At 39.7% G+C, this 14,738-nt stretch overlaps 1 protein-coding gene across 12 annotated transcripts in view; it reads left to right on the forward strand.

Moving 5' to 3' along the window:
* The window catches only part of LOC5573975 (F-BAR domain only protein 2), a 94,596-nt gene that overhangs the window by 46,848 nt on the left and 33,010 nt on the right, over window positions 1-14,738 (forward strand). For all 12 annotated transcript variants that reach the window (XM_021852129.1, XM_021852128.1, XM_021852127.1 and 9 more), the window contains one exon: window positions 1,997-2,341. In XM_021852129.1, the coding sequence (XP_021707821.1) occupies window positions 1,997-2,341 (345 nt within the window). The remainder of the gene's footprint in view (window positions 1-1,996; window positions 2,342-14,738) is intronic.

Raw genomic sequence — 14,738 nt, forward strand, 5'->3', positions numbered from 1 at the left:
AACGTAGATGTGTGGCAAAGACGAAAAAGGGGCCGCCATTCGGGGGCAGCTACATTGAAGCGATGTGTGGAAAACCCTGTGACGAGACGACGATGGCATCGACCGACAGACGACATATCCACCCGAGATTCGGCCTCATTTCACAGAATCGCGATTATCTTGATTTTCACATTTGTATCCATACTTATATCTATACCATACGGCGTTCTGGAATGAGAACGTTGCCCGTCTTTCGGTTTTATATAGAATTATTTGACGCTTCGTTAGAGTGCACTATGAAACTGGCAGAAAACAGGCGTCTAATGAGACCGGGAGATTAGCGAGGAGAAGGTGGGTGGATGTGATCCATTTCCATCCCGTCTTGGCGTCATCGTCGGTGGCGATAAAAATGTGAGTCAACCAGACAGTGAAGCGAATATAGAGATCTATAGTGAATCGCTAATGAAATCCTGAATGGTATCCAGGTGATACAGTATTAGATATTTCTAAGAACCAAGTTCATCCTTGGACATTTGCCAATTACTAGCGATCAACGGTGGGGTCGAAATTATAGAAATATTGCAAAACGCTTCTATATTGTCTTCATTCTATGAAAATTGTACTCATGTATAGTATGTAATTTTTTGCAATTTCTCATCGTAATAGGCTGTTTTTCATCTCGCCAATCTGTCATGAAACGGTTTACTTTCCTGCACTGAAGTATGCAGTGCGGGAAGGGAATAGTCATTACGCAACTGAAACCAGTGATGTAATGATTCATTACATAACGTTTTCTCATTACGCAACTGTTTTGAGTTGCGTAATGAATCATTACACAACCATTTTTCAGAAATTGTAAAATGATGGTGAATGCATTTCGATATTATTTCTGATACCCTCAAGTGGTCTTCTACTAAATTGCAAAAAAAATGTTGTACGTAACTCGTTGCAGAACTCCATTTTTACAGCACTCGTCGTAATTATCCTACTCGGCAAGCCTTGTAGGATAAATTTACGACTCGTGCTGTAAAAATCATCATTCTGCCACTTGTTCCGTAAACTACTATTTACACATCCTTAAAAGCCATACTAGGCTACCGAAAAAAGGAATAACACTGCACTGAAACAACTGAAGGTGGCTTCTTCATAGTCGAACTACATCCTCATTCGAATTTAATGGCTAATATAAGAAAGTGTAGTGCTTTATTATAGTTATTATCGTAAAACAAAGATTTTATATTTTTATAGATTTTTCGAAGAAAATCGGATTGTTTATAACAAAGTGATAATCTTTAAGACAAAGTCTCTATTTGAATTGTCCTATAATTGTTCATATACAGCCAACTCTCCCTTACTCGATATTTCAGAAAGAGTTGCTTTTCATGGCTACCTCGATGGTCTCTTGGATACCATATTTACACTGGTTTTGTGTTCTATGACACGATACCTCCCTAACTCGATAGTACCTTCATTGTCGAGTTATGGAGAGTTGACTGTAAATGCAAGACGTTTTTTGGTCTTTGGTAGTAGGTATACAAACACTTCAAAATCTGAGACATTTTAAAATATCCCTCTTGTCAGAAAAAATGACTTTTGACGTTCTATTTCCGTTTTTAGTCCCTCTGTGCAGTTGTGCAAACACGATGACCGCTATTTATTTCACTGGATACCATACCTTACCTAGTCGTGACGTTTCCGTTTCTGTTTTGAGTCGATCAGCGTCATCGGTTGCAGTTTGTGAATAGAAAAAAAAACTCCCACTGGCATTTAACGATGCCTTGAAACGGGTGTGAAGCAAGACTACGGGTATGGGTCTTGGCGTGGCGGGTTTTGTTTATAAATAACTGCAGCTGTGAATGAATCCATAAAGCGTGCTTCTTTACGAGCTCATCTCGCTCTCTCTCTTGAGTAACGTTCCCCAGTGCATCCATGTTCAATGTTGCAGAAACGTCCATTCAAAAACAACCAGGCTAATTGGAACTTCGAACTCTGCTTTTTATTCCCATTTCCCCGACAGGGCGAGAAAAACAACGGCTACGAAGTGCTGTACCAGAACATGAAGTATGGCCTCTCGGCGACCAAGGAACTGGCCGAGTACTTTCGCGAGCGGTCCAACCTGGAGGAGTACAACTCCAAGCTGCTCACCAAGCTGGCCAACAAGGCCGGATCCGGTGGGGGCGGTACGTTTTCGCCACTGTGGATCATCCTCAAGTCGACGACGGAACGGCTGTCCGAGCTGCACGCTGCCAAGGTCCAGAAGTTGACCGAGCTGGTCAAGAACATCAACAAGTACGCCGAGGAGCTGCACAAGAAGCATAAGTCCGTTAAGGAGGAAGAATCCAGCACACAGGATGCAGTGCATGTAAGTTTTTTTTTGTAAGGATTATAGCAACAGAATTTATGTAAACATATCAAATGATCAGTGGTTTAAATGGGTTTTTTTCAGGATTCTAAGCTTAGAATTAATTTATTGAGCAATTTATTGGGAATAGCAAAAGTCCATTGAATAATTCTAGGATTTTCATTGAAACTTTATTTGAGTGAATTTTAGCTTTACTCCGATGTTGTAGGAAATTTATGTCAACCGTTTTTTTGTAGGCAATTCTTCTAAAAGTTTCAATATAGGGAAGGTGTACTGGTATTCGCCATGTTCCAGTTATTCGCCACCCCGGATTATATACCGTTTTACGACATATATGGTTGCCAATTGTTCAGTGTTAGCTAAATTGCTTTAAGATGCTCCGTAAACATTCTTGAAAACCGCAAAATTTTCTCAGAAAATAATAGAAAAAAATCATTTTCCTTAAAATTGTTGCTCCTTTGCACCTATTTTTCGCCATTGTGGCTGCTTGGGCACGTCAGGAGTTAATCATCAATATTAACCTCCTTTTCCCGAGCAGCCTAGATAGCCGCGTAGTGTCGGTAGCGGTTGTTTCAACTGGCTAAGAATTAACACTACGGATTGCCTGTTCCGGTGGTAAAAGTCCACCTCACAGGTGACCCCTAATTTATGGTGTGATGCGTACCGTGCCTAAGAATGAATGGTTAGGGGGGTCTAAATAAAACCTAACCGCAAACGGAGCCTGTGGGGTACCAGGGCGCCCTCCACAGTATTGAGTCCTTCCTGTGCTACCCGGAGCAATGGTGCAGGTGACCTTGTGTTTCTCCGAGATAATCGGCTGCCCTTCTTCAGTCTCTATCTTGAGGCTTAATAAGGGTGGGATTATGAATATGTTGACATTTAATTTAAATTATCACCTATATGGATTCGCATTATGCGTTTTACACAGTGTATTCTGTGCTCTTTCGCCTTTGGCGACTTTAAATAGATACCGATCTGGTTTTTTCGTTGCTGGTCTTTTTCGTGCTGAGATTGCAAAAAGCTTAATCCTGCCTAGTTTGGGTAGTGGCTACGGTTAGGTTAGCTCAGATCAATCTTCAGCATAAAAGAACAGCAACGATCAATCTTTGCAGACTCATGCAAAATGGTGCAGCCCAAGTGGCGCTAGTTCAAGAACCCTACTTTCGTAGAGGGAACTTCTATCTAGGTAACCTTGTGGACCCAGTTTTTGCTACTTTTAGCAAGCTTGAAATGGCAAACTCGCGCTCCATGCCCCGCGCATGCGTGCTCGTTAATAAAGCAATCGTTGCTACACTCATTTCTGAGTTAACTACCAGAGATGTATGTGCTGTCACAATCGATGTTTCTGTTGGTGACCTCAACAGGAAATACGTCTATTGTTCGGTATATTTACCACATGATGAACCATCCCCAACGGATGACTTCAAACGAGTTGTCGTACACTGCGTAACAAAAGGCCTTCCGCTGATTGTGGGCAGTGATGCCAATGCTCATCACATCATCTGGGGCAGCTCGGATATCAATTTGAGAGGCTCCAGTCTGATGGAATACTTAAGTAGTACAGACCTTGGATTACTTAACATAGGCAATCGCCCAACCTTCATGGTTTCTAATAGAGAAGAAGTGTTAGACATAACGCTCTGCTCGAATAGAATCAGTCACGAGTTGACGAATTGGCATGTATCAGATGAGGAATCATTATCTGATCATCGCTACATCTTCTTTGAACATTCAAATGTAACTGCGCAGACTTTGCGTTTTAGGAATCCCCGTCAACAAACTGGGAACTCTACATTGAATTGGTTGCGACCAAATTTCATGGATATTCTCCGTCCATTGAAAATCCAAGTGATCTGGATGATGCCGTTGATACTACAACATCCTACATTATGGAAGCTTTTGAAGAAGCATGTCCTCTGCGGTCTGTAAAGACTACAAGAGGGACCCCATGGTGGAATTCCGATCTGACTAGACTTAGGAAACAATGTAGAAGGAGTTGGAACAGACGCCGTTCAGCTGGATCAGAGTCGTTCAAGTCAGCTCGCAAGGCTTACAAGAAGGCTCTTCGTTCTGCTGAACGATCCGGCTGGAAAAACCTTTGTACAAATGTTTCCAGTTTGAGTGAAGTCAGTCGGTTGAACAAAATTCTTGCAAAATCTAAGGATTTCCAAGTGAACGAAATTCGCTTACCTAATGGTGACTTTACTTCTTCCGATGAAGAAGTTTTAGAATGTTTATTCAATACACACTTCCCCGGATGTGTGGACATAGCATCTACGGATGAATCAAATGTCTTTTCATGTAGTTACGAGTCTCTGGCCTCGGCTCGCAGTATCGTAACTACTGAATCGATTCAATGGGCACTTAATAGTTTTGCTCCTTTCAAATCTCCAGGAGCGGATGGGATTTATCCTGTTCTGCTCCAAAAGGGATTTGAGTTTATCAAACATGTTTTGAAAAAGCTACTTGTAAGCAGTTTTGCTACCGGGTACATTCCCAAATCCTGGCGTGATATTACTGTAAAGTTTATCCCAAAAGGAGGACGTGCGTCGTATGAGGAAGCGAAGAGTTTTAGACCAATCAGTCTGACCTCTTTTCTTCTGAAATGTCTGGAACGGATTATCGATCATCACATCCGTGATGTTTATTTGGCAAACATGCCTCTTCATGTGAATCAACATGCTTACCAATCTGGAAAGTCCACTGTGACTCTTTTACACAAAGTTGTATACGATATCGAGAAAGCATTCGCTCAGAAGCAATCGTGCTTGGGTGTTTTCTTGGATATTGAGGGTGCCTTTGATAACGTGTCTTTCGATGCCATATTGGAAGCCGCACGAAACCATGGGCTACCTACAATGATTACCAATTGGATTTATCAAATGCTCAAAAACCGACATCTCTTCTCGACATTGCGTCAATCAGCGATTCGAAAATTGAGTGTTTGCGGATGCCCCCAAGGGGGAGTCTTGTCACCACTTTTGTGGAATCTCGTAGCAGATACGCTATTGAGGCAACTCAATAATTGCGGTTTTCCAACTTATGGATTTGCCGACGACTATCTAGCTCTGATAGTTGGTATGTGCATAAGCACCCTATTCGACCTGATGCAAAGTGCTCTTCAGGTAGTCGAGAGTTGGTGTCGCCAATATGGCCTTTCGGTTAACCCGAATAAAACATCTATTGTTCTTTTTACGGAAAGACGAAACCGCGATGGAATTCGACCTTTACGTCTTTTTGGCACTGAGATTAATGTGACTGATCAAGTAAAGTATGTCGGAGTCATTCTAGATTCCAAACTTTCATGGACACCTCACATTGATTTCAGAGTCAAAAAAGCTTGCATGGCCTTCGGTCAATGCCGGCGAACCTTTGGTAAAACTTGGGGCCTCAAACCCAAATATATCAAATGGATTTACACAACAGTTGTTCGACCAATATTGGCATATGGATGTCTTGTGTGGTGGCAAAAGGGCGAAGTGAGAACAATCCAATCAAAATTGGGCCATCTCCAAAGGATGTGCTTGATGGCGATGTCTGGTGCGTTCTCTACAACTCCCACAGCAGCGCTCGAGGCCCTTTTCGACGTTGCGCCACTACACATATATCTTAAACAAGAAGCACTTTCTTGCTCTTACCGTTTATGGGTACTGGATCTACTGGAGAAAAATCCAGTGAATCGTAGATCTACACACACTTCGTTGTTTCCACTTTTGGTGAATTGGGACAAAATTGTCCTTGCTCCAAGTGATCTCACAATTGCTTGTAACTTTCCTTACAGGACATTTACCACACAATTCCCTTCACGGGAAGAGTGGACGTCTGGCTATTTGGAAAGAAGTATATCAAACAATATAGTATGTTACACTGATGGCTCCCTTCTTGAAGGTAGAGCTGGTGCAGGAGTATATTCTCGTGAGCTAAGGCTGAATCAGTTTTACTCACTTGGTAGAAACTGCACCGTTTTTCAGGCGGAAATATTTGCTCTTATGTGTGGAGTGCAATCAGCACTTCAACAGCGCGTAATGGGTAAAGTCATATACTTCTGTTCAGATAGTCAGGCTGCTATAAAAGCTCTCGCTTCGGCCAACTCAAGGTCGAAGCTTGTTATCGCATGTCGAACTCAAATTGAGGAACTGAATTCAGTCAACTCTGTAAACCTTGTATGGGTACCTGGCCATTCTTCCATCGCTGGAAATGAATTGGCTGATGAGCTAGCTCGCGATGGAGCATCGCATGACTTCATTGGCCCTGAGCCGGCTATTCCAATTTCGAAGTGCTGGGTGAAGCTTCAGATAAACTCTTGGGCGGCAACTCAGCACAAGCAATATTGGAATAGTTTGGAGTCGTGTCGTCAAACAAAATTGTATATTACTGAGCCATCTCCAAAGGTGGCGAAGTATTTAACAAATCTGTCAAAGCAGAATTGCAGTCTCTTGGTCAGAGCGTTGACAGGCCACTGCCGACTCAACTATCACATGGCAAATATTCAGCGTGCTGACTCATTTGTGTGTGATAGTTGTGACTCCGATTATGGAACTTCGTATCACCTGATATGTAACTGTCCAGTTTTTGCGCAAATGCGATTCCAATTACTTGGTAAACACTTATTAAGTGAAACTGAATACAGAAGCCTGAATCTTCAGGACATCCTGTTATTCTTAACCCGCTGTGGTAATGAGCTATAGGCTCTCTTTACGCTCACGCGTTTTGCAGTGCCCTTTTTAGGGCGCTGTTCGAACCCATTGTGGTATGGAGCTACATGCTCTCATTTCGCTTATGCGATCTTCCCTCTTCAAGGGACCCACTCCTATTTCCTCCCATCTTTCCCTTCCCTTTCCTCTCCCATCGGGTAGATGATGAAATAGGCTCAAATATGGCGATGGCACAAATCTCCCAACTGGTGGGGAACGTGCCTTTGGAGCCGGCCTTCTGATACCTGATTAGCTTTACTCCGATGTTGTAGGAAATTTATGTCAACCGTTTTTTTGTAGGCAATTCTTCTAAAAGTTTCAATATAGGGAAGGTGTACTGGTATTCGCCATGTTCCAGTTATTCGCCACCCCGGATTATATACCGTTTTACGACATATATGGTTGCCAATTGTTCAGTGTTAGCTAAATTGCTTTAAGATGCTCCGTAAACATTCTTGAAAACCGCAAAATTTTCTCAGAAAATAATAGAAAAAAATCATTTTCCTTAAAATTGTTGCTCCTTTGCACCTATTTTTCGCCATGATGTTCCTGATTCGCCACCCTCCATAAGAAATCAACGTAGGTGGTGAATTCAGGAACCGAAATTGAAATCGTGGCGAATACTGGTGCAAGTGGTCCAGTATTCGCCATCCCCATTTTTAATACAAAAACAAAGTTTCTGATTAGTTTTTATATTTTCCCTACTGAGCTTGGATTGAAAGCTTTCGTTTAATGTATTGATAGTAACCAAAGGTCGTTTGATTTATGTATAAACAATATTTTTCCTTAGGGTGGCTAAAACTGGTACACTTCCCCAAAATGAATTTGTAGATATTTTTCCCTTTTTGAAAAAACATCTTTTGTCAGGAAAGTTGAAGCAAATTCAATTCTCAAAAGAAAATGTCAAAGAGTTTTGTTGACGGAGATCTTTGAAGATTGCGAATATTTGGTTACCCCGTAAATTCAGCACAAATTCTTTATGGATTGCTTGGTAAAGCATATGATCCATATGGAAAGAAATTGGGAAATATATTGTAGTAACTGTAGGACTAATTAATACAGTTTTGAAGAAACACCCGAATGGCTATCTTGAGGAAGTCATAGATGTAATTCTTAACTTATTTTTGAAGTATTCGTTCATAAACCACGTGGTCTGATTGAAATTAATGTTGGATTACTCTTCACCCCTGTGGCATATTGTAGTTATTTAAAAAAAATCCTACCCCGTTTGCAAATAACCATCTGGAATAATTCGTTTTTTTTTTATTTCTAGACCCCAGTCCCCCCTGTCACGCTTTTTCCAATACCTATTAGATACATGCAATGTCACACTTTCATAAAATAGGCTCTCCCGCTGAGGTCTGAGATCCCATTCCTGTGATTGTCACTTATAACGTAAAAAGTTATAGTGATGACTTCCTTCTGAATGGAAGCCGTTGGCCCCGAGATGAACTATCCCAGGGCTAAAAATGCTGCTTTTTTGCCCTTGAGTTGTTTGATAGCATCCTTAACTTCACCTTTGTGGGAGTTGGCACGTTTTCATCATCCGACGCACCCATGAAGCCATTTCTCCCGATGCCTTGGTCTTCCTCTTCTGCGCCATTCAGGTGTTCATTGTAGTGCTACTTCCGCCTTTCATTCACCTCACGTTTGTCCCTCGATACAGCTGCTCCATCTCTTCGCACCACAGCTCTTCCTGGCGGCGCTTTTCCATCCCGGAATAGAGTTTGCTGCCTTCGCTTCTGTTTGTATCGTTCCACATTTTTAAGGATACCTTGCCCACGCTCATAAAAGCGTTCTGGAAAACGTGAACTGCCAAAAATACACCATGAACTACCATCATGTTTACATGAACGTTCTCGGAACTAGGCAACGCGTTCACATAAACATGATCTAGTTCACGGTGTATTTTTGCTTGCTGACGAGTTCACGACTGTTGTTCACGGATACGAGAACGGATTTTTTCCTGTGCCGTAGCATCATCGCTCGCGCTGCATTCTTTTTGTCCTAAACCATCTGACATTCCTCGTCGAACCAATCGTTCGGTCGATTTTCTTCCACGAACCCAATGGCACCTTCTGGTGGCTTGAGTCCTTCCAGACTGTACCGTAGCGGGCGCCGGTACCGAATGTTGTTCACAACGGACAGCCTTTGGTGCACTTTAACCATCACAAGGTAGTGGTCCGAATCGATATTTGCGCCGCGATATATTTTAACGTTGAATATATCCGAGAAGTGTCGTCCAAATCAAAATGTGGTCGATTTGTGATTCAGTCTGTTGGGGTAAGCACTAGAGGTATGTAGAAGCTGAAAAAAAAAAAAAATACTTAGATAGTTTTTAGGGTTCAATGAAGTCCAAAAAGCTTGTTAACGCCCTTGCAGAAAATCTGATGGAATTCTGGTAAATTTATTGTAGCACATCATGAATAAAATCAAGTAAATGATTTTAGCTTGGTGAAATGTAGAATAAATCCATCCTTTCCGTCATGCTATCCACCAAATCATTATTTGAAAAACAGTGCGCATCGTACCTTCGTGCTGTGCGTACACGAATTCTCTCTGCTCTTGGAAGTTTTCTTGAAAACTACCTAAAGCAATAAAACAGTACTTTTCAGTGCTACAAAAACAGTACTTTTCAGTGCTAAAATTAAAAACGGTACTTTTCAGTGCTACTAAAACAGTACTTTTCAGTACTTTTTTTTTCTACTATTGATTCCTTTACGATCCTTGTTTGGACCCGTGCCTTCGATTTTTCGTTGGACCCGTTGGCGAAAGCTAGCGGTGGTAATCCTTCTTGGACACCGTCTTGGGAAAAAACCTCTCGAAGGTCACGTCTTCTTTCGTTTATTAACTAAACATGGTATCAACAACAAACAAAAGGAAGGGTGAATCTCTGAATTCACTACTTCCTTCCAAAAAAGTGGGTTTTAAGACTGTCACTACACGTGGCAAGAATGGAAGAAAGGACGCTTCCCCGGAATGCGAACTTTCTTCCAAGGGTGAAATGAATAATTGTATCGAAATGAGCAATCAGTTCGATGCTCTAGATAAATTTTCCGAACACCAAATCGAAACAGCCTCTAGCCCAGGCTCTTTGATTCAAGTGAGGAAGCAAAGAGTGCCGCCTATCGTGGTCAGTTGTTCTGAATTTGGGGGATTTAGGCAGGAGACCTTGAACTCCATTAGGGGAATCAAGGTTTCCTTCCAAATCGCAAAGAAAGGAGACTGTCGCGTTTTGCCGGAAACTCTTAAAGATCGTGAACTTCTTCTCAAACATCTTGAAGAGAAGAAGCATATTTTTTTTACTTATGACGACAAAACTGAACGTTTGTTCAAAGTTGTCTTGAAAGGTCTCTCAAGTGACTATAAATCACCTGAAGAGATCAAAAATGGAATAAATGATTTACTTGAATTTTCCCCAGTCCAAGTAATCATTATGAAAAAGAGAACCCAATCTGGCATTGTTCGGAAAGGGCTTTCTCAAGAATTTTAAAAAGAACTAAATAAAATTAAAGCTTTGGAAAAAGCAAAACTTTTGTTTGATGTCCGTGTGACATGGGAACATTTCCAGAAACCTGGAGGAAATTACCAGAACCCCACTCAGTGCCGTCGGTGCCAAAAGTGGGGTCATGGTACAAGAAATTGTCGCATGGATGCTAAATGCATGATTTGCGGAGGAATTTTCTACATCCTCATCAAGAAACTTCCAGAAAGTAGCTTATCATTTTTAGTTGATATATTTAACAAATGTTTTCAATTAGCATATTTTCCTGACAAATGGAAAAATGCTAAGGTTGTTCCAATTTTAAAACCAGACAAAAATCCTGCAGAAGCTTCTAGCTATCGTCCAATCAGTTTGCTTTCCTCCATCAGTAAACTTTTTGAAAAGGTTATTTTGAACAGAATGATGGCCCACATCAACGAAAATTCAATTTTTGCCAATGAACAGTTCGGATTCCGCCATGGACATTCGACCACTCATCAACTTTTACGTGTAACAAATTTGATCCGTTCCAACAAATCTGAAGGCTACTCTACTGGTCTTGCTCTTCTAGACATAGAAAAAGCATTCGACAGTGTTTGGCATGAAGGTTTGATTGTAAAATTAAAAAACTTTAATTTTCCAACATTCATTGTTAGAATAATTCAAAGTTATCTGTCAAATCGTACACTTCAGGTTAATTATCAGAACTCCAGATCTGAAAGACTTCCTGTAAGAGCTGGTGTTCCTCAAGGCAGCATTTTGGGACCAATATTATACAATATTTTCACATCTGACTTACCTGAGCTACCTCAGGGATGTCAAAAATCTTTGTTTGCGGATGACACAGGCCTCTCCGCCAAAGGACGAAGCCTGCGTGTCATCTGTAGTCGATTGCAAAAAAGTTTGGATATTTTTTCTTCATACTTGCAAAAATGGAAGATTCCTCTAATGCTTCCAAAACTCAACTAATAATATTCCCTCATAAACCAAAAGCTCTTTATTTGAAACCTTCAAGTAGACATGTTGTCACGATGAGAGGGGTTCCAATAAATTGGTCAGATGAAGTTAAGTATCTAGGGCTCATGCTAGATAAGAATTTAACTTTCAAAAATCACATTGAGGGCATTCAAGCCAAATGTAATAAATATGTAAAATGTCTTTATCCCCTTATTAATAGAAAATCAAAACTTTGTATTAAGAACAAGCTTTTGATATTCAAACAAATTTTCAGGCTAGCCATGTTGTATGCTGTACCAATATGGACTAGCTGTTGTAATACCAGGAAGAAAGCTCTGCAGAGAATTCAAAATAAAATTTTGAAAATGATTCTGAGGCTTCCTCCCTGGTATAGTACCAATGAGTTACATAGAATATCCAATGTTGAAACATTGGAACAAATGTCAAATACAATCATTAATAATTTCAGGCAAAAATCGTTACAATCTTCTATTGTTTTTTTTCTCTTATAAGCAGGTGAAATCAACTCACCTGTAAAAAAAACTGAACTGCTACGGCAAATGAAATGTAATATGTTGTTAACAAAATGTTAATTAAATCTTAAATTTGTTTTACCAAATTAGGATGATAGTGTTGTCTAATAACACAGAACACCTAGATATAAGAAATGAATGTAATTTTTGGAATGATACTAATAAAGAAATTAAAAAAAAATATATATATATTTGAAAAACCCTCGGTTTGTACCCCCATATTTGATTCTCCCCGTTTGTTTCAGCAAGATCCCGACAAGTTGCATTTCTATGGATTTGAAGTATAAAAAGTAGAATAGCGTATATCTAGATTTTTCTCTATCCGCGGCTTGGAATGTTCTTCAAGGAAAAGGATAGAAAATCTAAGTTGGTGAGTTGTCTTCTTCTTCTTCTTTCTCGAGTGCAACGAAGCTGTTCTGGTAAAACCTTCAAGCGGTAAGAAATCAATGTGTGACAGAAACATAGGATATGCAAACTCATTTGACAAAGTTCGGTGGAATTATAAGGGAACTGATGTCTGCAGTGTCGAAACCTGAATCCTTTGACCTTCTTTCTTTCCCTGTAAAGCAAAGGAAAAGCAGATCTGATATTGGATTTAGCTAAGAAGCGATTCCTCACTCGTGAAAAAGTAGGAAAGATCTGATAGTCCGAAATACCCATATGTTAACTATTCTTTCCATATGTAAAATACCGATGCGTTCGTCCAATTTCTTGAAAACTTCCTTTTTTATCCTGAACTAAAACAGAAAATATAGTTTTTTTTATAAGGAAAGCTTCCACGGTAAATAATGGATCGGAATGATCGTTTTGAGGTTTTTTAAGCGTTTGAAGAAATTACAAAAAATGTAAGTTCTTAGGATTGGTATTTCTTATGTTAGAAAGTTGTATCTAATTGATGACATGTTTGATCCATATCATTTTTTAAGAAATACTTGATTCCTCATCCGACTTCTAGAAAAGCTTCATATAAACTGGAGCACATATACTACAGACCACTGACACTCATACTAAAGGTCGCAAAACATATCGAAAGCATGGAAAGCTCTGACAATTGATGTGGTTTGAAAGAGTATAAATTTCCTTTCCGTACTTTACAACACATGCAAGATGAGTGAAAGATTGATATGCAGAAAATGGCTTGTGCATTGTGCAGCACCGTAGTCGCCGTAGAACGTAGAAACATTTTTGAACATTTGACATCAAACTCCATGGAATCCATTAACAGGAAAATTCGACGTATCATCACTGGAATAAATAATGGATTTTTTTTTAATTGTCCTTCGTGTGAAACATACACACTAGGAATGAATCACAGAAGTCTGTAAAATAAATCACTGAATGTGATAGTAGTTATTCTATTAGATTTTTCTGCGTAACACAAACTTTTCTAACAGAACTGTTAAAGTTTAACAGAAAATGCGGTGTACGCGAAAATCTCACAAAGATCGATGAAATATTTACAAGCTGTTTGGCGAAAATCAAACATTTTACCGTACACCGCGATTTACACCGGAAATCTGTGAATACTGCTATCGGCCATATTGACAACCGCGATCTGCCGGTACTTTCGACAGATGATCATTTTCAATCTTTACAGATCACTCGGTGAATAAAAAAAAACACAAAGAATTATATAATTGACTGTATTTTGTTATTATTCGGTCATTGTTCGGCCTATTGGGCCGAATAGCGTATTTCATTATTCATATACGGCATATACGTTACGTTAGACCGTATATTGGGCGAAATCAATCGAGATATTCAGCCGGAATAGTCTGAATGTTTCATGACAGACACGAAAAAGAAACAGTAATGCAGTAGATTTAAGAATAATCACATTCGTGCTGTTAATATATTTTGAGAAGCCTTTCATATTCTGTCAACATCAACGCTGCCAAGAAAAAAGCGTCCAGCTATAAATACTATAACTTGTGAGAAGAAAATATGAGTATTCTTTCAAGGATACCATACTGAAGAGTAAGAACCTTCTTGAAACCCTCATATCGGTAATAGAATGTGTGAAGATTGGAGATGTCATGTTTTCGGAAAATGTGGTGATGTTGAAGAAAATAAAACATAGGTATATGATTCTAGCTAACAAAAGACTTTATATGATCTTTACGTAATGTGACTTGAAATAAAGAATAAGTCTACGCAAATTTTTCCAACATAACGGCTGATTTTTGCCGTTTCCCTGCCAGAGTCCTAAAACCCATTGAAAATTCTTCCCTCCTTGACGGAATTCTTTGGTTTTCCTTAGATTTCCGAGTGGTTACGAGTAACTGACACTAAAGAAGGCTACAAGTGTTAGTCGTAATACGCGTATCGGTCAAAGATAGGCGATTAGGCGGAATTAAAAGGTACAAGGATCTCAAATCTACATTGTTGACTCTCCATTGGGATTCTGCTCAGATGGTTCGAATACATTAAAAAGATACATTCAGTATTATCAAAAAATTGAAGCTGCGTGAAGAACTGAAATTTCCATTAGAGGTTCTAAATTTTCTTAGAGATCAAGTATGCGCTTACCCTAGACTTTTGAAGCAGGACATAAAAAAGAAAACATGTGTCTCATCTCAGGAAAAGAAGTCCATGCAACAATGGAGTGCAAATTGAAATTCTTAAGAATGTTATTCCCAAACATTTTACCCATCTCTAAGTGACACTGTTGCTACAGTTGTCTCCATTTCGTAAGTAGTCAAATGCTCGTCTATCATATTATTTATTCA

The sequence above is a fragment of the Aedes aegypti genome, chromosome 3, assembly GCF_002204515.2.
Source record: "Aedes aegypti strain LVP_AGWG chromosome 3, AaegL5.0 Primary Assembly, whole genome shotgun sequence".
Classification (NCBI taxonomy): Eukaryota; Metazoa; Arthropoda; class Insecta; order Diptera; family Culicidae; genus Aedes; species Aedes aegypti.